The sequence below is a fragment of the Engraulis encrasicolus genome, chromosome 22, assembly GCF_034702125.1.
Source record: "Engraulis encrasicolus isolate BLACKSEA-1 chromosome 22, IST_EnEncr_1.0, whole genome shotgun sequence".
NCBI lineage: Eukaryota > Metazoa > Chordata > Actinopteri > Clupeiformes > Engraulidae > Engraulis > Engraulis encrasicolus.
In genome coordinates, this window is record NC_085878.1 from 36,854,256 (window position 1) to 36,877,438 (window position 23,183).

At 47.2% G+C, this 23,183-nt stretch overlaps 1 protein-coding gene across 4 annotated transcripts in view; it reads left to right on the forward strand.

Annotated features, from left to right (window-relative positions):
* The window catches only part of LOC134438223 (MOB kinase activator 2-like), a 56,712-nt gene that overhangs the window by 16,673 nt on the left and 16,856 nt on the right, over nucleotides 1-23,183 (forward strand). The window contains exon 1 of one of the 4 annotated variants that reach the window (XM_063187720.1): nucleotides 9,868-12,599. The exons of 1 other annotated variant lie outside the window; for it this stretch is intronic. In XM_063187720.1, coding sequence (XP_063043790.1) covers nucleotides 12,562-12,599 — 38 coding nt within the window. In that variant the 5' untranslated portion in view covers nucleotides 9,868-12,561. Of the gene's footprint in view, nucleotides 1-9,867; nucleotides 12,600-13,211; nucleotides 14,287-18,020; nucleotides 19,481-23,183 lie in introns of those variants that run through there. 2 more of the 4 variants (XM_063187719.1, XM_063187717.1) reach the window with 2 other exon arrangements.

Below are 23,183 nucleotides of genomic sequence, written 5' to 3' on the forward strand. Positions count from 1 at the left end.
ACCCCTATAATGAATGGGCCAGTCCTAAGCAGCAGCAACGAGTGAGTGACTGTGACTGTTTCTCTGAGAATTGTTCTCTAGGCAATGTTTTCTCGTCTGCCACTGGCTCCGTTTCACCAGGCTGACTGTGTGTGTGTGTGTGACGTGTGGTGTAGTGTGTGGTGTGCTTGTGCATGTCGTTGTCAGAGTTACGTGACTGTAGTGCTCACCACATGTCATGTACAGATGACTCTCTGCAGTTCGAACAGACACTGCGGTTTTAGTTTTGCTTTTGACACACACTGTTCTCACACGCACGCGCACACGCACGCTCACGCACGCACACGCGCGCAAACATGCGCACACATGTGCACACATGCGCACACGCGCGCACAAACACACACACACACACACACACACACACACACACACACACACACACACACACACACACACACACACACACACACAGACACACACAGACACACACAGACACACACAGACACGCTTGCTTCCCCATCCTATGGCTTCCTGTAACTACCCAGTAGAGTAGAGTTGCCTTTCCAAGGGCTCTGGCTGAGAGTGTGTGAGTGCTGTTTAATGGTGGTGATGATGATGATGATGAGAAGTCCAGCCTGCCTGCTCTGCCTGCCCGCCTGCCCGCCTGCCTAGTGCCTGCCTGCCCGCCTGCCTAGTGCCTGCCTGCCTGCCTGCCTGCCTAGTGCCTGCCCGCCTGCCTGCCTGCCTAGTGCCTGCCTAGTGCCTGCCTGCCCGCCTGCCTGCCTGCCTAGTGCCTGCCTAGTGCCTGCCTAGTGCCTGCCTAGTGCCTGCCTAGTGCCTGCCTAGTGCCTGCCCCCCTGCCTAGTGCCTGCCTGCCTGCCTAGTGCCTGCCTGCCTGCCTAGTGCCTGCCTGCCTAGTGCCTGCCTGCCTAGTGCCTGCCTGCCCGCCCGCCTGCCTAGTGCCTGCCTAGTGCCTGCCTGCCTGCCTGCCTGCCTGCCTGCCTGCCTGCCTGCCCGCCCGCCTGCCTAGTGCCTGCCTAGTGCCTGCCTAGTGCCTGCCCAGTGCCTAGTGCCTGCCCAGTGCCTAGTGCCTGCCCAGTGCCTAGTGCCTGCCTGCCTGCCTGCCTGTGAGAGCAGCAGGCCAGTGGGTGCAGCTGACAGGAAGGATGCAGGGTGAGGCCGGTGAAGCTGGTGGAGGCTAGAGAAGCAGGGGCGGAGATATAGGGGGGCAAGCAGGGCATTTGCCCGTGAGCCCAGGGCCCTCCTGTATTGTTGGTGTGTGCCCTATTCTGACCATGGCAAGTTGTTAGAGGGGCCCTGTCAGTGTTTTGCCCTGGGGCCCTGTGTGCAATTGTTCCGCCACTGTAGAGTAGGGTTGCTGTGTTTCCGCCCCATGACAGAACTTGTGCATGTGTACGTGTGTCTGAGAGTCCGAGAACTAAACAGACTAACACCTGTGTGTAAGTGTGTGTGTGTCTGTGTGTCTGTGTGTATGTGCGCAAACTTTTGCACGATTGTCTTCCTGTCTAAGCCAGTGCAGGGCCTGTGGTTGGATTTCCGTATGCAGGTTCAGCGTGAACGTGTCTCTGAGAGATTGAAAGAGACTAGGAAATTGCTTGCTGAAATGAGTGTACACTTGTGGTGTCCCCTAGCCTGGTCCTGACCATCCCATAATACTCCCATTTCATTTCGTATTTATGGTCTGGCATTTGTTTGCTCTGAAGCGATTGTAGGAAGCAGGAAGTTTGCACTCAGTTATGGTTTGAAATTATTGGACACCTCTCACCCAATCGCTGGCAGTTACTCAACAACAACATAGCACAGACCAATGGCTCTGGCGCAGATGTGTACGTCATTGTCACGAGCGTCCTCCCCCTTTCGCCCCCATGTGGGGGGCGTATTCGATTATTGCCTGTTTTCTGGGGGGCGTTGCGATCAAAATTCTACTGCTCCAGGCACTACACAGAGAAGCACGGCCAGACTACAGTAGTGGAGCCAATCCTTTGGCGTAAGTACGTAGGATGGCTCGCGAGGCTCGGTGTCCCCCTAAAGGTTCTTATGAAACCAGAAGGCTGTCTCTGCTCACTGCCTGCTGGGGTCTGAGACACGCATGTCCACAGCAGGTGAAGTTGGAGAGGTTTCCAAGCAACCAGTTAGTCCACTTGCCGCATCAGACAACAGACCTACTGCTTAGGTTACAGACTAGTGGGTTATTCCAAAAGAATGGTTTAGTGATAAAAGTTAAGAAAATTAGGACTCTAGACTCTTCTGTTCGATGACTTGCCAGTACCTCAAGGTTACCTACACCTGGTTTACTACACTAAGCAAGACCTATCCTCAAGGTCTGCCAAAGACTGATGCACACACACATGTAAATTGGGAGCCCAGGGCCTGCCAAGAAGCCAGTGATTTTGTCCAGTAAGCTCATCCTAGGCCTGGGAAAAAAATGATTAGAAATGTGAATTGAGTTGGCAAGTCAAATCAGAAAATCGAGTCTTCAGATATTGTGATCCCCTATCTCCTAGTTCTAAAAAGGGAAAATCGCCCAGCTCTAGCTCATCGCACTGCACACCAGCCCCTGCCTGCAACCACCAAGTGCTCAGGGCAACAAACGGGCAGTTGGCCTACAGTTGTAGTAGTAGTTACGGTGGGGGTAGTAGTAGTAGCTCAGAAAGAGAGGGGGAGAGAGAGAACAAGAGAAAGTGAGTGAGAGAGGGGAAGAGATGGCGAGAGAAAGCGAAAGGGAAGGAGATTAGCCGGTGCTCGCTGTGCTATTTCCAGCCGCCTGCGTTGCCCAGAGTAGACGCGGACGTGCTGCTAACCCCAGCACAGCACCCACCACTATACGGGTCAGCTGAGCGCAGCAACGGGTTTTTAGATCTAATGAGTGAGCGGTGTGTGTGTCAAACTTAGCCTAGTGGCCAGTGGAAGTCCTGGTGGTAATACACTGCATTATGTTTGTCTGTGTTTGGTTGGGGTGGTGGTGGTGGTGGAATATTTGTGTTGTGCCTGTACGTGCATGCATGTGGATATGTATTGTGTTGTCCTTTTTCCTGTTCCCCTTTGCCTGTTCCCTATGCTGGCCTGTTCTTTTGTGAGCTTTTTAATCTGAGACCTTTGCACTGAACTCTCTCTCTCTCTCTCTCTCTCTCTCTCTCTCTCTCTCTCTCTCTCTCTCTCTCTCTCTCTCTCTCTCTCTCTCTCTCTCTCTCTCTCTCTCTCTCTCTCTGCAGAGTGGGTACTGTGCCTGTATTGAAGGCCCCCCCTCCTCTTCATACCCTCACAGGCACACACACGTACGCAATCAAAACACGTACACACAGTACATAATCATTACACTTCACGTACGCATGGACACGTACACTATGCACATGGTACACACATCCATAGGTACCAGTAATCGGTACACTCCACACACGTACGCACAGACCCACATAATCATACATTGTACACAGTACATTAAAACACACACACACAGACACACACAGACACACACAGACACACACAGACACAGACACAGACACACACACACACACACACACACACACACACACACACACACACACACAGTAGGCAGGCACAGCAGCCAACCCTGCAGTAGTGCTGGTTAGGGACATTGTAGGCAGCGTCCAGTCCCACCGCTGGCTGGCTGGTTGGTTGTTATGTAAGCTGGCGTCCAGCTGTGGAGCGCACTTTAATGCATCTGTAATCCGGCATCTTCATAGCCGCCTATCTAGCTCTCTCTCTCAGTCAGGACCCTATACTGAACTGCCGTTCATAGAGAGGCTTCAGCGCATCGCCAGATTAAACTAAATGAACAGTCCAGGCCGTGCTTTTATGAAAACACCGTCTGTCGGTCTCTCTCTCGCTCCATGTCTGTCTCTCACACACTCAGGCTCTCTCACGCATTCATAATACACACACAAGTCTCAAACTCTCTCTCTCTCTCTCTCTCTCTCTCTCTCTTTCTCTCTCTCTCTCTCTCTCTCGCACTCTCGCACTCTACACAAAAACAGGTGAGCACTGCTGAAAATGAATGCCGTGTAACTGATTTCAGGGTGCAGCCTGATTTTTGTCCTGACATGTTGCCGTTGCTTGTTGTCTTTCCTTCCTCAAGTTCAGGTCTAACTTGTCTCACTTGTTAATGTGTGTGCGCGTATGTGTGTGTGCATCTATGCTAAATACTTTCGTAATCCTAACTGTTTTTATTGGCTATTTCATTGTTAATAAGAAAAGCAAAACACATTGCTTTTACTGACAGGTTGGTGTCATTGATGGTTTCACCTGGGCACAGGTTAGCTGTCTTTAGTTGGCGTATAATGGGAGTGTCTGTATGCCCAACGTTGCATGCATTGCGTGTGCAGTGTAGGTGAGTCGCAAGGCACATCATGTCATTTCATCCATCTCTCTGGGCTGGGCGCCGTTGATTTTCTCCTGCCATGTGCTGCAGGGGTACCAAGAGAGAGTGAGCGAGCGAGTGAGTGAGTGCCGCAAGGCCGTGTGTTGCGTGTCAGACGAGGCGGCGATGTAATTAGCTGTTTTGCAATACTTAAGCTTCCCCCTGTTACTGTGGGAAGCTGCTAAATACCAGCCAGCTCGGCGGAGGAAACCAACGACAGACGCCGGGCCCTGCACTGTACTGTCCCCTCTCCTTCACATTCAAACACAATAGCATGAGTTAGGGTTACACAAGTAATCGAAAATAATCGAAAATAGTGATATAATTGTGATATTGAAATCGTGATTTAAAAATCAGCAAAAATCAATAATCATGATTAATAATCGTGATTATGATTTTGAGCCAAATAATCGTGATTGTTTTTTTTCCATAATCGTGCAGCCCTAGTTAGTGGAAGATAGTATTTTACGCAAGCTAATTCTCACACTATACTCTTTCAGACACAGCACACTTTCAGTGATTACTGCACTACAGTAGTAGTCTACTTGACCTTTCCCACTCACTAGTGTGTGTGCGTAGGCCTGTGTGTACATGCGTGAGTTGCGAGCTAGCGATTGAGGTCGGTCTAATGTAGGACAGGAACGGACGCAGGCCTTTTCTCTCTACCCAGACCCTGACTGACCAGGATGGCCTTTAAACACAACAGCACACCTCACCACACCACCCCATACCGCCCTCCCAGGAATGCTTGGCAGTCACTTTCATGTCTCCAGGAATCCACCACACAAACAAGCCAGGAACTGGACTGGATCAAGCTGAAGTTCATTCTTAACCCTTTTAGGAACGAGCCATTACATGCAGGTGATGTGATGACTGGTGTTACAGATCAGGGGGAACGCAAAACATTTAGCTGGAGTTCCAATGTCTTTAGGAGCTGTCTGTGGAATGTCAAAGTAAAATTCTAAAAGGACTGGGGCAAAAAAAACGTACTCCTCAAAGGGTTGTATAACAATAAGCCTAGCTCAGCAATAGTATTGGTTTTTCAGTGTGTGTAGTAAAGTTATTTTTATACACTAATCTGTAATCCACATTTTTAGGGAGCTCAGTTTATAGCTTCATGATGGATTATGATTATCCTGTGATTTTATTGATGATTGCTTGATTTGATGATGGAGAATACGTGTGATGCGTTGAGAGGGCAAGTGAGCTAGCGATTTGCACAGTACAGGGGCACCCTGTGCTCTTAGCTGATGAGTGACAGTGCAGCAGCTCTCCTCTCACTCCATCCGCGCTGGAGAGACGCACGAGTGAATCGCTGAGCGTGAAATCAGCTGAGCTCATTACATAAGAGCCGTTCCGGGGGGGCCTCTGCTTTCCCTTTCACTTTCTCTTTCACTCTCTTTCGATCCCTCTCTCTGTGTGTCTTTCTCTCTTTCTTTCTGCAATAATCCTGCACTTCAATAGCTGTGGCCCTCTGACCCCCCAGGTCTGTAACCACCAGAGGAAGAGTGCACATTCTACTTCCTGTCTTCTGCCTGAGCTGCAGTTCTCAATTTAGTCACCAGATGGTGCTAGAGCATCGCAGGGTTTTATTTTTTAGTCAAAAGCTGTGAGAAAGCAGTGAGGTCATGTGCTGAGTGAGATCAAATATAGAACTTCACTTGGTGGAAGCACTGATGCTACTGAGTGAGGATCATTGCAGAGGTTTGGCCTAATGGTTAGGGACGTGGACTTGAGATCAGATGGTTGTAAGTTTTGAATCCCAGCCTTACCTCTCCCTACATCTCCATCCATGGCTGAACTGCCCTTGAGCAAGGCACCTAACCTCACCTGTCCCCTCTTTGCCCCAGGGACTGTTAACCCAACAGACGTACAGTTATTATTTACAGGGTATTGGTTAAAGTGTCAGCCAAGTGTAATGTAATTTTAAAAATGTAATATCTTATCATTGTGTGTCTCACCTCACCACAGCTGAGGACAGAGGGTGCAGCTAATCACCAGTTTCTCCGCCAATCAGTAGTCTTTCAGATGGTCACCATTCACTGAGCTGGTCATTCACTGCCTCCCTACTTGAGTACAGCCATTATATCTGGTCCTACCAAGGTATCAGATGATTACTGAGGTATATTTTTGCTGGGTGTGTATTCCATAATGGGGCAAAGAAAGAGAAAGTCTTCCAGTAAAGCTAGTCCATAAAATATCACTGTGTTTGTGTCAGAAAGTGTGAATGTTCACCCACCCATAGAATGAGCGATTCTCTCTCTCGTTCTCTTTCTCTCTCTCTCGCTCTCGCTCTCACTTGCTCTCGACTCTCTCTCTCTCTCTCTCTCTCTCTCTCTCTCTCTCTCTCTCTCTCTCTCTCTCTCTCTCTCTCTCTCTAGCTCTGTGTTGCGTGAGTCTGAAAGAGAGAGGACTGTGCTGTGTGCGAAGTTTGTTGATTGCAGCTGCTGCAGTCCCAGTGTTCTGCAGGTGCAGGCTGGCCTGGGAAGGCCTGATATGGCATTTGTTTACCGGCTGGCTCATCAGAGTCAGAGGGCACAGGGACACTGTTTAGAGTCAAGACTGGCTTGCTCTGTGTTCCTCTGCCCTGTTCTGGTCTGGTCTGGTCTGCATACCAATAACAAGGACAGGGACCTGCACTCTGAAGTGCACGTCATCGTTCAGTCTTGCCTTTTTATCAATTTTGGAGCCCAAATTAAGTTAATGTAACACTAGGTTGTTTTCCTCTTTGGTTGTCCTGCTGGCTGGAGGTGGAACTATCTCTCTTTTTTGAGCTTCTGAGATGACCCTCTTCTCCAAACTTTATAAAAACTAGGCTATTGTTAGTGTCTTTTGTGGACGGCTAGTTAAAAGTTGCTTTCCCCATTTTTTAGAAGTCAAGTTTTGGTTGTAAGTCAATTGCATTTTTTTACGGTTATAGGGTTGCCTGTTATTCGCCTGCAATGCCCTCTGACTTTTGATTGGCCTTTCAAAACACTGTTTCAAAGTCAAATAAACAAGCAGTGTGTGCTTTTTAAGTGTGCATTGAGTACAGTGTGTGATTTCCAACTCACTGTACTGCACGGCATACATTGTGTTATCCAGACATTTCAGAAGGATGCATAGTGGTGGTCACAGATGGTTCTTCTCAACACTGCACTAATAAAAGCAGTGCAAGAGTGAAAAATACCCACCGGTCAGACAAGTTATAAAAGGAAAGGGCTAGCAGGGCAGTTGTAGGTAGGTGGTGGAGTAATATAGCAGTCTGCTCTGACTGTGTGCTGACTGTACAGCACAGGAGGGCTCTGTGTTCCTGCGTCAGTGGGCTCAGGGCCTGCTCCCTCTGTGGCCGCCCCTGCTGACCGCCTGCCTCCGTGGGCACACTATGGATCCACACAGCAGCCCAATCCAACCAGGAGCAGAGAGACTCTGGGCAGCCAGTGGGAGAAGAAGAAGAAGAGGAGGAGGAGGAGGAGGAGGAGGAGGAGGGGGAGGGGGAGGAGGAGGAGGAGGAGAGCAGTAGAGCAGTAGGTGGTGGAGGAGGAGAAGGTTGAGGAGGTGGTGGAGGAGAAGAGGAGGAGGAGGAGGAGGAGGAGAAGAGCAGTAGGTTGAGAAGGTTTAGGAGGTGGTGGAGGAGAAGAGGAGGAGGAGGAGGAGAAGAAGAGGAGGAGGTTGGGGGCAGGGGTTTGTGGGGGCAGGAAGCACTGGAGACGGGCAGGAAGCAGTGGGCGGCAGGGAGCCCTGTATAAGGGGGACGGTGTGCTCAGTGCCAAAGCCTGAGGGTTCATGGGAAATGTCGGAGCACCACTTTGAGAGAGGGAGGGAGAGAGGAAAGGAGAGAGAAAAAATGCATTATTGCTGCTGTAGGGCATATTATGATGTGGACTAAAGGCTGCAACATGTTTAATGTACTCTATGGCCCTTATGAGAAGATAATAGTTCACTTTTGAAGGAGTGCTTTAAGAGCCCTGTATTTTGTTGTGTGAACGCATGTGTGCGTGTGTGCGTGTGTGCGGTTGTCTTGGAGTGTGTGTGTGACGTGGGTGATGGTTGTTTTGCTTGGCTGAGAGGAAGTGACGCACTCCATGCAGGCCACCAGGGGCACTTGGTCCCATCAGCCTGGCAGGGTAGTGTGATGGAGGCACTACCCCACCCACGCCTCTTTCCCTGAATAGAGTTTAATTAGCCATCAATCCTCAAGGCACCATTCTACCTCAGAATGGCTAACAAGGCTGTGTGCGTGTGCGTGTGTGTGTGTGTGACCACTTGTGTGTCCTTGCTTGAAATTGCATCAAAGCCCCCATCCCCTCTCCTCTTTCAGTGAAGTGTAAGGCGTGTTCATCTGCATCATGCAGTTGGTGCAAGACAAAACAGGCACAAAACACACAGACACTTACTCACCACCACATAGACACACATGGACACGTACACAACACACCCAGACCCTCCTCCTGATGAGGTAAGCGAGGGAGCTGGTGCAGAGGCTGTGTTCGGATTATAAATGAGTGATCATTAGATGCAGCTTATCGCTTCGCCTCTCTCTCTCTCTCTCTCTCTCTCTCTCTCTCTCTCTCTCTCTCTGGTGTATGGCCCTCTGAGCATCTCTCCTCTTATCAGTCTCTGACCACATTTGGGCACCGTCATCCAGTCTCAAATTAGCTCCTTTCCCCCCTTCATAGCCAGCCACTTAGAATAAAGGACCAGACGAGAAGAAACACTGCAGCAGCAGCATCAAGGAGCAGAGTGTCTATGACGCAAAAGAAAGCGGTGACGGTAGTAGTTCCAGTGCTCCTTGATGTTTGTCAAAGAGAACACTGGTGTCTTTCTCTCTCTCTCCTTAAAGGGGTACGGCAGGAGAGGCATTGGAAAAATGCACTCCGCAATCGGCGCTTGAAGCATCTCTAAGCGACGGAGAGAGGAGCGTGGCAAAGGCCGATTAGATAACCTGCAGAAGTGGGTGGGGGGACTTCACTTCGCTTCAGTTATTTGCATTCCTGAGCACAGTACAGTTACACGCAAGGCGGTGGCGTAAGTGTAGCGGCAGTGTGCCTGGACTGGAGTGAGGCCTCTGTGGTTTGCATGGTGACTGTGTGTGTGTAGGCCCGTCGATAAATAAGGATGCAACGCCTCTGCGTAGTAAAGTGTCCAGGTTACGTAATGCAGCGATGCTGCTGGTGCTGAATGCAGAACTTCAGTGAGGTGGCGGATGCTGATCTCCCCCTCCCTTCCCTCCCGTTTCCTCCAAACTCAGTCGTGATGGGGAAGTGAAGGGCAGCGATTGAGGATGAAGCGTTTCAAGTCAAGGGTAAAAGCCAAGGTCAAGTGCACCACAACATCCTCAATTGGCTCCCCAATATAGCAACGCGTACCTGCCAGGGTAGCACTGTTTGGGTGTCTCTGGTTTATATTGTATGTTACTTGCACTGCATTAAATCAGGAAAACTTCCCATGGCTTTGATTCCACTTGACTGTTTTTTAGCAACTACTAGACCTGGTCGGTAGCTAGCCACAACATCCTCAATTGGCTCCCCAATATAGCAACGCGTACCTGCCAGGGTAGCACTGTTTGGGTGTCTCTGGTTTATATTGTATGTTACTTGCACTGCATTAAATCAGGAAAACTTCCCATGGCTTTGATTCCACTTGACTGTTTTTTAGCAACTACTAGACCTGGTCGGTAGCTAGCCAATAATCAATGCTACACTGTATTAGGGTTTTGTATTTAATTGTGTATATGTATGCTGCTGGTCACCTTAATTTTCTTTGGCATTAATAAAAGCACTCTACTCTACTTTACTCTAGTCTACACAATCACTCTTCAGCCTTTGAACCAGACCATATGATGGTTCAAAATGAAACAGTGTGGGAACACATGTATGCTGTGTAGAACAGAGGCATTTCTGGAGTGTGTTGTGAGCCACTTGCAAAAATATATGGCTATTGTTGAAAGCGGTTTTGTCCTGGGGGTTATTTTAAAGCCCCTTTAGGATCCTGGCTCCTCCAATCTGTAGCATGTGTGTTAAGCTAAGTTACCTGTTGGCAACATCCATTAGCTGCTGTTGTGCTGGCCCCCAGGTACCCACATGCATATTTAAGATGTCCGTACCACTGGAGAAGCAGTGGGAGATCTGATTGCATAACACCAGTACTGAGCGACTCGGTGACCTGCATGTCCTGATGCCCTCGATCTCACTCAGACACGTGCTCCCAGATGATGACAGACGGCAGACTATCTGCTCTAGATTGACAAGCTCTTGGCAATTTCAATTACTGTGCTCACACACAGACAGTACAGACTTCAAAGGAAATATTCAGGTTATCCGGCCTTGCATTGTCTGCATTGTTGCTGTGCATGTCTCTTTTGTTTCCAGGTGAAGGGGCCCTGAAAATCTAGTTTTGGTTCAGAGTTTCCGAATGGTTGATTTCCAAATATTCTCAGGAATACATACAGGCTGAAAATGCTGGGCAGTTATGTATTTGTGCTCAGACTAAAGTACTTTTGTGGGTGTGTGAAAGTGAACAGTCTACCCTCTTCCGATTCATTCTCAAAAGGGTTGCGTACGTACTGTAGGCATTTAGGCCCTGGCTTTTTATAGTATCTGTGTCATAGTCATATTTTAGAGGGGGGTATCGGACGTGTGAATTGATGCTGTGGTATGGGTAAAAAGGGAGTTGATTTCACTGATGAATTCACAGATATCTGCCGAGCTCAAGCTGGCACACAACCATACCCTCATGCCTTTGAACATCAAGCTGGCCCCTCTCCCACAGTTATCTGCGAGTGAGGGAGTGAGTGACTAACCTTTCTCTCCTCTCCTCCTCTGATGCATGCTTAGGCTTGGCCATGTTGACTAGGAGTGCTAAACTTTGACACAAGTTAGTTTTATACCGTGGCCTGCCCAACTGGGCGGAGTGCTGCAGAAATCCACACCTCTGCCACTGGGCTGGGACTGAGTGTAGTTTGCGTAATGAGGCTGGAAGTTTTTTTTCTTTTCCTGTTGTCTCTGTAAATATTCAGGGAAAAAAGAAATGACTTACCTCTAGTTTGCAGCTGACATCTATGGCGATTGTGGTGTGTGAAGTCACAAAGCAAGCATAGCATCTGTGGCATTAGCCCAAAACTGTCATGTAGATTGGTGATTATACCGCCACCACTCCGTTTCAAAACACTAGAGCTTATTTCTCTTCGTCTCACAGAATACAGTGGTTTAGCTGTAGGCTATAAAATAGTTTCTTTCTCTTCTGCACACAAAGAGCTGATCTACCTACCAGTCAAGGCTGCGAGGGGTTAAGTCGTTGTCATAGATCTATCTTAGGATGAGATCTGCCTTGCTGCTTTGAGAGAGCAATCTGGGCGAAAGGGAATCTTCCAACAGGATAGACTAACAAAGAGACAGACCACAACAGAACAAAAAAAACTTTATAACCTGACGAGTTGCTACCGTTTATGGGAAACTGCCAGTAGTAGGGATTTCTGACAGCTTAACGTCAAAATTCACCGTTGTTTGTGTCATATCGTGCTGTACCTTTTGCAGATAGCGCGTGCTTTGTTTGCAGGTTGTATGCAGGATCTTTTGTTAGTGGTGTGCGCGTGTACTTTGACGTGCATTAGATTATTCCTCTTTAATGAGCTTGCGATTTATCATCAGTGCTGAGCAGGGCATGGGAGCTTTCAGTAGGAGGTGAAACAGTAGCCCAGTGATTAGCGCTTTTATTTACACTGAAGACTAAGCTGAAAAGCCAACCTTAAGCTAATATTGAAACGTGCTTACTGCAGGTACTTTATTGACGCTATATTGTAACTTTCGTTTGTCATTGTTACACGGTTGATACATTTGTAACAGCAGCTTGTCATTGCCTCATCCATGCGACTGTGCTCAAACGATGTAACTCGTGGGTATGACGACAGCCTGTTTTCTTATCGATGCAGATAGTCAAACTCAGTTTAACCACTCCATGAAAGCTGAAGGTGTCTTTGACACGGGTATCTATCTCTCCAGAAATACTCGACACAGCCGCGTTCAGTTTTTCTCTAGGCGGAGTTCGGGAAAGGAATCGTTGAAGCGGAAGGAATTATTCGTCATAGGGAATATCCCCGCTCTTCCTGCTTTTATTTTGTGAATTATAAAGATCGATTTCGGCAGGTATTAGACGCTCGTATTCAACCCATTCTGGAGTACATTGTTCGATTCCTGACTGCTGGGATGAGGCTGAAGAGGAATGGCTCCTATACGTTGAATAGGTATGTGCCGTATGATACTGCAGCGTTTCTGTTTCCAATAAGAGAGGGATGGTTTCTCTTACGATACTCAGCAGCACAACCAGATCACAGAACACAATGACAAATAATAAGCGGGAATCCTTTTTTACACTGCTTCTTCAATGTTACATTGACACGATTATATATGGTCTTGTACTGTGAATGCTGCTGAACCAGCGAACCTTCCCCATACATTCAGAACACATCGACACATTTTATTCGCAACAGTGTATCCCTAAACAAAGTAACAAGGTTGTCATCGTCTTTCACTAAGCATAGCTGAGCCCATTTTCCCGTCTCTGAGCTCATACTCAGAGCAGTGTGTAGTATGCAAAGCCTCAATAATCATCGCCATCTCACAAGGGCATCTGAGGTAACCTCTCCACAGAGAACAGCATCAGTCATGGGCTCTCTTCCACGAAATGACCACACACACACACACACACACACACTCTCTCTCTCTCTCTCTCTCTCTCTCTCTCTCTCTCTCTCTCTCTCTCTCTCTCTCTCTCTCTCTCTCTCTCTCTCTCTCTCTCTCTCTCTCTCTCTCTCTCTGCAGGACAGGTGTCAATTAAATGCACTACACAACGCATTATAGGAATACACAGATTTATCACTACAATTGTTGGACAAAAGCAGAGTGAACTGTTTGACATTGACTGACAGTGTCAGTGTTGTCCTGCTGCCTAGGAGGAGGGCACAGGTCAGTGATCACTGAAGATTAAATTTGTGGTTTGATCCAGCTGCTAGATGATGAGGGCTGAAATCATTATCATCATCATCAGTACAGTATGTGGGTGTGTGGTTTTCATCTTCCCTTTTAAAAGGTTTGCATCAATTTCCAGACTGAGTATTATGACTTTTTACACAGAGGGGGGTATTGCCTTGTGAAATGGTAGTGGTTTAATTAGATTGGATGATCAAGATTAAAAGCTGATTTTATTGCTTTTGCCACATTAGTGTTTTTTTTTTTTTAAATCCTTCCAAGCCTTTTGAGTCTCTACAGGAAAAGAGTCAGCACACACCAGTATTTCTGCACATGCACCACCAGCCAACTTAATCGCCCTGAGTGTGTGTGGGGAGGGGGGTACTTGGAAGAAGGCAGAGTGCAGAATGTTTATTTGCGAGCGGCCCTCTGTGTATCCTTAGAGGAAAGGCACGAGAGATAACGGCGAGGAATTGAGATAGATGTGATATGTTCTGTTTGAGGGTCGTCCTGTCTGCCCGCCTGCCTGCTGTGCTGACCACACACACACACACACACACACACACACACACACACACACACACACACACACACACAGACGCGGAGAGCCCGGCACAACTGGTGGTGGGCTGGTGCTGGTGTTCTCTGGCAGCTCTTTATTCTCGTTGCAACCCTCTCTCGCTGTCTCCACTGCTGCTCCATTCAGTCAGACAGCCAGCCAGCCACATCACACTACAGTAACAGCAGCATCTTTTTTACTGGGAGTCAGACGGCACAAGCTGACTTCCAGATGTTTACCATGCGAGGAGCACCACCACAGCAGCGGGTACCCTTGGGCAACTAGGGGGGGGCAAAGAGGACGCGGAATTGGGCCGGATAATCACCCACCATCGCCTGCCTGGTTGTCTCTCTCTTCATGGGGGTGCTGATCTGCTGTGACTGTTGGGACTGCTTCTTCTATAGGTACCAGTACTCTTGTTGCTTGACTCAGATGATGGTGGGTGGGGGGGACAAACGGAACGTGCTCTTTGAGGTCTTTGTGTTGTCTGACTGTAGCCACGAAAGCGATTCCACTCCCTGTCTTTCTTCAAGTCTCGAATCTGTTGATGGCATCTGAGTATAAAGAGGTGGTGGGTAAGGTGGGGGATGGAGGTTGGGGTTCTTACCGACAGAGGAAAATGTTTACCTTTTTTTTTCAGCTGAGATACGGGTACCCGGTTTGCGTGTCAGGTGGAGGGGTCTGGGTGTCGATGGGGGGGTGGGGGTGGCTTGTTGTTATATAAGTGCTTTGTGTTTGTGACATTGTCCTTAACGTTTACTTTCTTTGTGTGCTGCATGCCAGTCTTATCAATCCTTGAATAAGACAGAGTGCCTAAGTGAGCTAAATAAGCACTTGCTATTGTCTCGATACTGCTCGCCAGTGAGCGAGTATATTTTTGTTTTGCCTAAACTGTTGCGTCCCTCACTCGTCTGTGAGGCAAGTTGTTGTTTTTTTTCCAAGCAGTCTCTTCCTCCGCGTGTCTGTGTGTGCACGCGGAGGCTCGTTTGCGCTCTCTTTGTCCAGGAGATAATGGATTACTGCAGCTTCAGGTTTTTTGGCACTGGCATCCAGGGCTGCAGTGCCCTGAGCAGCTCCGTGGCTAAGGCTCCCAGGACGACGCCACTTCACTTTGCTTACTTTATTTACTCCTCTTTCTTTTCTTTTCTTTTCTTGTTCTTATTCTCCCCTCCTTTCCTTTTTTGTCTCCTGACTGAGTCAGACAGAGGGTAAGAGAAGAAAAGACTGTCTCATCCCTAACGCCCCCATGCTTGAAGCGATCAGAAAACATTGAGTTTGTTTATGGCTCTCCCCCCTCTCCTATCCTCTTCCTTTCCTTTTCTTTTCTTCCCTTCCCTCTCTCGTCTTCTCTCTCCCGGATGTTTTGCGGATGGTGCGGGTCAACGCAATCCTTGCACGTTTCACTCCGAACAAAAGGCTGTGTTGGCAGAGCGTGTGTTCCCTCCTTTCACACTGTTCTTGCTCTGCCCCCTGAGAGTGGGGTGATGAAGAGGGAAGGAGGGAGAGCAGCAGGAGGAGGAGGAGAAGGAGGAAAAGGAGGAAAAGAGACATGGGGAGAGAGAGAGGGACAGAGAAACGGAGGAGGAAAGAGAGGAGAGGGCGGAGGTGCGGAGTTGCCTCACGAGGATTCATCAACTCCCTCACATGGTTTTCGGCAGACTGTTGTTCATGTGCTTGGAGGAAGTTGGCACTCAAGTTACAGGCTACCGTGTTTGGAGTGCTCATCTTTCGTCTTATTTTTATAGCATGCTTCTCCTCATTGTCTGATTCCTTTCCCAGAGTCTCGGACTGTAAATATTTGAAGATCAGTCTGACTATTGTGCAGAGTGAACTCCATTCTAGGCAGAAATTTTCGACCAAAATAAAGTTAACCTGTATGAAAAACATATCACACAACATTCTACAAGGTTGATGTAGTTTACTAGGCTAGCATAGGGTTGCAATGAGTGCACAATAAATAGGCTATACTCTGTACTGTACTCATGCTGGCTGTCTCTTTGTAGCTGCTATTCTTGCTTGATTGTCTAGTTGTAGTGTAAGGCAACAGTGTTGTGTCAAATGTTTGCAAACCTTTTTAAACGTACCGTATCTGTTTACCACAGGGTGTGTGTGTGTGTTTTCTGTGATTGTTCTGTTCTGTTTGTCTACAAACACAAGGGAGCTGTGACACAATAGGACTGATACTGTCTCCAAGTTTTGGAGGGGATGTTTCACATGCTGTACCCATCTTCCATGTGTCTTCTATTAGTGGGGGACTTGCCTTTTACATGCTTGATTGACCCCATACTGCTGTGTTCAGTTGGAGATGATTCCTCTCTTGCTCAGTAAGAGAACATCACATTGCCTCATCATGTTTTCACTTCTGCAAAGAATCAATGTGCTTCACTGTGCTTCTTCCTCTGGGACACCCAAGGGCATTCTGGCCCAGTGAGATATGAGCTTTGATAACACCCAACATCTTAACTCCGTATAAGGACGTTGTCAGTGGAGTTGTCAAAGCTTGTTTTGAGGTTTTTTTGTCTTGCAGATATTTGAACTATCTCCATCGTTATCAGCTTTTCTGTCACCATACAGTAGCTCTAGATCTATCAATTATTAATAAGACTGATTGATTTGCTGATAATGTACAACTGAAGTACGTCTACTATTTGCTCTCTGGCTGGGAGCCTGAGGCTTAACCCTTGACCCTCGTAGCTTAACGACTCCAGACCTGCCGTGTTTGTTTTTTATGACTTTTCACTAGCATGGTGGTGAGAATATTTACATTGTCCAGACGTCTCCCCTTGTTCATTCACAAACCAGCTAGCTCTTTTCTCTCCAGGGCTTAAGCTGCGCTGCTGGCACCATGCTGGGCAGGTTTGGCTGGACCTGCCACCACCATGCCTGCTGCAGTTGGCAGGTGTTTAGTTTTAATGTCTGCGTCTCCACTGCACTTGACTCCTAATGGAGGCGGCTTAACCTTTTCACTCTCCCTCACTCTCTCCGGCTCAGCAGTTATGCCTCCTATTTGTCAGGTGTCCCATCAATTCGCAGTCACGCCCCTGTTATGCGCTGGTGTCACGACTAAGGGATATTCAAATGTGCCACTGCCTCTCCTCTCCTGTCCTGCCCTATCAAAGAACTGGAAACGGAGCAACTGAGTGGGCTGTGCCACTCTGAAAGGACTCTGCTGTGTCCATTTCCACGGCTCTGTCTCACTGCCCTGTCTGGCTTAGTAAGCTGATAAGCAGATAAGACACTGTTTCCATGCACCGTGTGTTGTGTGCGACAGTCATAATGGTCACAGGCATGCATGTAACTTAAACTTGGGACCTGGACGTTCCCTTTGGTGGTCAGGCCTTGCCTTTGAATGTTCTGGAATTGCTCCGTTTTTTTTATACACCCCTCTCCCTGCCAGAATCCTTGAATGCTTTTGAAGAGCAAAGCACATTTCTTGACAGCATTCCCTTTTTGCGTGCCAGCGGTGCGTTCCTCGTGAAGTGACAGCCCTGATAGCTCCTATCTCTGCACATCGTTTTCTTTTTTTCTCTCAAAAAAGAACATTCTGATCCCGGAGAGAATGAGTTGAGTGAGTGAAGAACGAAGGCCTTGTAACCTCCACTCCCAAAAGTTCTGTTGCAAATGTGCAAAAACATTTCAGGATCGTGGATGATGGAGATTGTGCAAGACTAGCAGGCCCTGTCTGTTTCCAGTAAAAGGTTGTGAAAGACCCAGTGTGGCGAAAAACAGAAGATGAAAACCAATCATCACCAATCTCGCTCTCTCGCTCTGTCCGGAAAGCCACCAGCTGCCATCATTAAGAATAATATTTGAGGGGAAGGTATACGGCCGCATTGGTTTGCAAGAAAAAGACGACACAGGAGCCCCGGACCATGGCCCTTATCGAGAGGGCACATAAACACAGGAAGAGGGGCCTGTGTATATGAAAGGCCGGGTCGAGAGAGGAAGCTGGACCCACAGGGCCACACAATGCAGCCGCAGATTCCTGAGGGCTCCTCTCTCTCTCCCTCCCTCTCCCTCTCTCTCCCTCCCCCTCTCTCTCCCTCCCCCTCTCTCTCTCTCCCTCTCTCTCTCTCTCTCTCTCTCTCTCTCTTTCTCTCTCTCTCTCTCTCTTGCTCTCTCTCCCCTTCAGAAACAGGAAATGGTGAAAGTCTGGGACTCTCAAGGGCCGATCCTTAACCCCCGCACACAAAGGCCTCATATTCCCACATCAACACAGGGGTGAAGTGGTTATGCAACGCTGCTTCTGGTCTTTACGCTACTTAAGTGTTGAATTATGTGAGATCCTTAGGAGAGGCCTGCACATCAATACCAGTACTGTACTTGCGTTAGGATCAGGGCTGAAATTCATGAAACCTCAACTGCTCTGGTCCAAATGACTACCAGTATTTTCAGTTTGCCATGCCAATGTAATTGCTGGTTTTCAACCCTGGCCTGTTGTACACGGTGCCTAATTGCATTTTGATGTGCGAGTGGAACACGAGCCGTTCTTGGGTGACTCATGCCATGCTTGCACGTTTAAGTGCTGTCACAGATTCAAGACGGAGTTGCGGTCCAGGGCCCATTTTCAGCCTAGTCTGGCATTTTATTTTTGTTGAACTCGGTACAAATTGCCCCTAAGGAGCTTGTGTTGACAAAGACAAAAATGCTGGTGCCAGTCTTTTAAAAAAAAAAAAACATCACGTACCCAGAGGCTGATGTTGTTGGCTGTAATGTTCAACATTTCTCCCAAAAGCATTACCTACTGAAGCCTGCCTTGATTGTCTGCATGGCTGTATATTTCCAACATTTGCCGTAACCATGCAATTAATAGCATTTTTTTCCTGCCAATGGCAGATTTTCTTGACAATATAGTCCTTGTCTGCATAGGTAAATCCAACCACTTAACATTGCTGTTTTTGACCCTGGTATTTCAGTCAAGCGTGCAGCCATGCTCTATTTGATGCCTTCTAACTTCCTCTGAGTAGTTGAGGCCATCCTCATCATAATTAGCCAATAATAAGCTCAGTAATTACGCTTGCACTTCAGCCACAACTTCTCTTGGTTCCTCATTAATGGTTTGGGGACGGTGTCTGGCTTACTTACTTTGGGGAGTATAGTATGCAAGGCCATGATGGGCCCAAAGCCTGAGAGAACGCCTTCTTTCAGTATCCTGAGTCGAATGCAGATGCACAACACTAATCTAGGGAACCAAGGCCTCCACAGCACCCCCCTTATCAGCTTGAGCAGATGGACGATGTGCTCGCTCACAGAGACCACAGTCTCGGACCAACGCAGGGCTCTTTTCACCCTTGGGTGTGAGGAATGTTGAGTCATTTGTCTTGAGTAGACTCTTGCTGTCTGCCGGTGTGTGTTCTCTGTGTATAGTGTGTGTCTGTGTGTGCGCATGTACACGTTCACACTGTCCTGGCCGAGCGCCTTTTGTCATCTGAGCATTAGAGGGAACCAGTCGAGTTAGAGTTGAACCAGTCTGTCAGACGGTGTGGTATGCACGGCAGGTGTCAGCATGGCAGATGATGGTGGTGGAGGAAGAGAGCCAGAGGCTGAGCCCAGCGTCCAAGACTCTCCACGCAGCCTTCTCAAGACGCTCTTCCACAGGTACCCATCAGCCCCCTCACCTGCCTCTGTCTTTCACTCCTCGGGTTGGCTTTTAGTTGGATTCTATTGTTAGTGACTCAGTTTATGCTTATCCTAGTGTTTCAACCCTGTGTGGCTTGTTTTAAAGGGGAGCATTACTTTATAAAGCGAGCATTACTTAAGAAAGGACCATAAGTCTGTTACTAAGGCTATCCATCATGTCGTGTTTGTTTTACATTTTATGCCAAATGGACTCCAGTGTGAATGTACTGTAAGTGGGAAGGTAAGCAGACTGGACCGTGTGTTGATTGGTCTCTTGCACATCCCTGAGAAAAGATCCTCAGTTGATTAGTTGGCTCTCCTCCACCCTTCGCTCACGTCAGAGCTTGGTAGGTGCTGCCCATCAACCTGGAGCCATGGCTGAACAGACTGGCCATTGTGCTGCTGGTAGGGGTAAGTGGGTGTGGTGGCAGCTTCTGTTTAATTTGAAGCTGTTACTTTTGCTTTAGGTCCTTTTTTTCTTCAACCATAAAGTGAACTGAGAAAGGGTAAGTGAGTAAATTAGCTCAGTGCCCCCCTTTTTTTCAAAGACACAATTTTTTTCTGTCCGTGTCGTCACAGTGGTAGTGACGCAAGCATCAATTTTTCTTTCCTCGTTTTATTTTTTCAACCTTGTCCTGTCATGAAAGCGGCCTCTGTTCTCCCTCACGTCTGCTCGTCTGTGGGCCTGGCTCCTGTGAAAACACTACGGTCCAGTCCTCGGGCCTGGTGACAGAACTGTTGCTATTTAAAGACCCTTGTTCTTCCACGTTTTTTTTTTTTTTTTTTTTGCAGCCTTCATTTTGGCACCTCCACCCCTTTTTCTGTAAACTTTAAAAGGCTTTTTTCCCCTTCACCAAACAGGCTGTACCTCATGCTGGCATAGTCCAACCCACGCCCACCACCAGTTTTTACTTCACTGGGATTGCGCAATCACCACCTAGACTAGAGAGTTTTACAGCAATGCAAGGTTTTTTTCCCTCAACTTTAAAATAATGTTTCCAAAGTTGTTTAAGTGGTTCATCGACTTGTAAAAGGGTGAAAGGCACTTCAGAATTCGCTTTGCATCCAAGCATGGCTTGTAAACCACTCTAGGTAGCCTTTGAATGCCTCACTTGGTAGCTTTCTGTGAGACCATTCCCCTTCCCACATGTTGGTGACTGAAGATAAAAAACTAGTGTGTTGTGGTATTTCATAATTTATCTTCCAAAGTGCATTTCACTCAGACACTGACACCAGCAAAACTAAAACATAGGGAGAATGTGTAATGGAACAGCTGAAACATCTGTAATGGTAACTTAAATTGTGCATGCATAAATCTGGAGACTGGTGAAGCGGGCATCAAGATGAAATTTTAATTACTCCCAGGATACTTAACACTAATGCGACTATTCAAATCCACCCTTTTGGAATTCACTGTTATTCTTTTGTTACTGCCAGGCAGTTAGTGTTCGGATCATCATTGGCGAAAGAGGTGAGCCTTCAAGAAGCTAGTGAAGACTCACCTCTTCCGAGAAAGCTCACCTGCACTCTCACATAACTAACTCTACTCACCTTGTAGCCTTTAGTTTTTAGTCTCTTTCCTTAGTCTTAGTCTCTAATAGCCACTGCTATTAACATCTCTTATGTACCTAACATCTTTATGTACCTAATTTGCTTTTAACATCCTTTTAAATCCTTTACTTATTTTGCTTTATCATTGTGTTGGACATTGTTGCCAGTGTTGCAACTGTACACTGCACCTAGATGTCTTGCTTATTATCCAATTTGCCTTGTTACCTTCCTATTATTTGATGTTGCTTCTATTGTGTTGTCAGTGTTGCAACTGTACACTGCACCTTGAGGTCTTTGTTTACTTTTGCTACTTTTTAATGCATTGTCCTCTTTACTCTTTGTAGGACAATGCTATCAGTGCTCCAACTGTACACTGTGCCTTACCCTGTTCTTGTTTAAATTGCTCCTTGTAAGTCGCTTTGAACAAAGGCGTCTGCTAAATACTAATGTAATGTAATGTAATGTAAGCATTGTTATAATCTTGATTAACGATTAATTGTTAATGCTTGATTAACGGTGAGTATTGTGCACTACCTATCCACTTTGTAATGTCAAAGTCTGCTTCTCCATTGTGAGCACTATTTATGTAACTGTCTGCAGTAGAATCTGTGAATCATATGCTTAGCCTTACGTTTATTTAAAGAACTGGGCCAACAGCTGTCATTGAGTATCCAAAAGACCTAACATAGCTGAGAAAAATGGTTACACATATGTCATTTTCTGCCCTGATCAGGTTTATTTTTTTAAATAATTGACTCAACATACAGTATATCTGGAGTACGTCATTTTTTTCACGTTTTCAAACGGGTACATTTCTTTCTGAGTCTGCTTTGTCAGGAATTTGACAAAATGTCCATGGCGTGGTAAAATCAGTGGAATTGCAACATGGCTGCCCAAGTGATAAAATGCTTGCCCTGTCAAATGTATTAACATTAGTGTCCAGGACCTTGATGTTCAACTGCCATAGTCTGATGAAGACTAGGCTACTTAGCTGCGCGCAGCCGCCAAGCATTGTGCTGTCAGACGCACAGTAGATCTCCCCCAGACTCCAAAGTCAAGTTTGCACTTGTCTGTCAGCTCTGGAGGGAAATTCCAGACTATTCTTCACCGGGACAAGGAGAGTGATGCACATGGGCCTACTACTGTGTTGCTGCGTAGACAATCTGTTGATTTGGAAGTTCTTATAAAGATACTGAAATTCTCATTTCACCCCATTGACAACGATTGTTGTGGGACTACACCGTTTTAATGGTTGTAATCAGTTCCTGTCGTCTTTCTACTTAAGGTTGCAACATTTTCTTACCTGAATAGAGACTTCATTTGACAAATCATTTGAAATCGTTTATTATTCTTTGGACATAAAGACTTGATTGGGAAATTTGACAGTGTCTGTTGTTTCTGGAGTTCTGTGGGTTGATCGCTATCACATTCGGTTAAAGACATTCATTTTTGAAGTAGCCTACAAGGTGCGTTAAGTGGAAGATATAGGAGCGTAACGTTCAAGTCTCACTCAAATACACACTGCGAAATGAATGTAGCTCCTACGTCCGATAGTTCAAGCCATACCAGTGAGCAGTGTTTGCTGTGAAATGGCTATAGTTCTAGGTTAAAGCAGGGGCTACAATCAGTGGTGTAGTCTACTTTTTATGGTGCGTAGGCCTATACTGTACATAGTTGTGCTATTCAAAACAACGAGTCAATCAATTTGAAGTGGGTATACTGAAATCCCTGAAATTTAGAAGTGGGTATAGGCCTACTCTTACCCGCGTTCTACGTAGACTACACCACTGGCTACAATGGACAGTGTCTGTGTTTTGTGACGACCGTGTGCGAAATAACACGGTGGAGTAAAGTTCTGCTGCCTGTTGTGCGCAGCTCCGCCTCAGATGCTACCGATAGGCTGAGAGTTCGACAGGAGTGTCAAGTAACAAGACTCCTGTTGAAGTTTACTTTTTAGTGGAGATGTGCCTGTTGAATCCATGATAGTTCTCTATCGCCTCAGAGCAGTTTGAGTTTAGTCCAGAGAAAGTCGGTTAAGAACAGACATGGTTGGAGATCATTGCACCATCCCTGGAGACAGTTCGTCTCTTCATTCGCAGAGAAGTCCCAAAAGTGGATTAAGTTGTAAAAT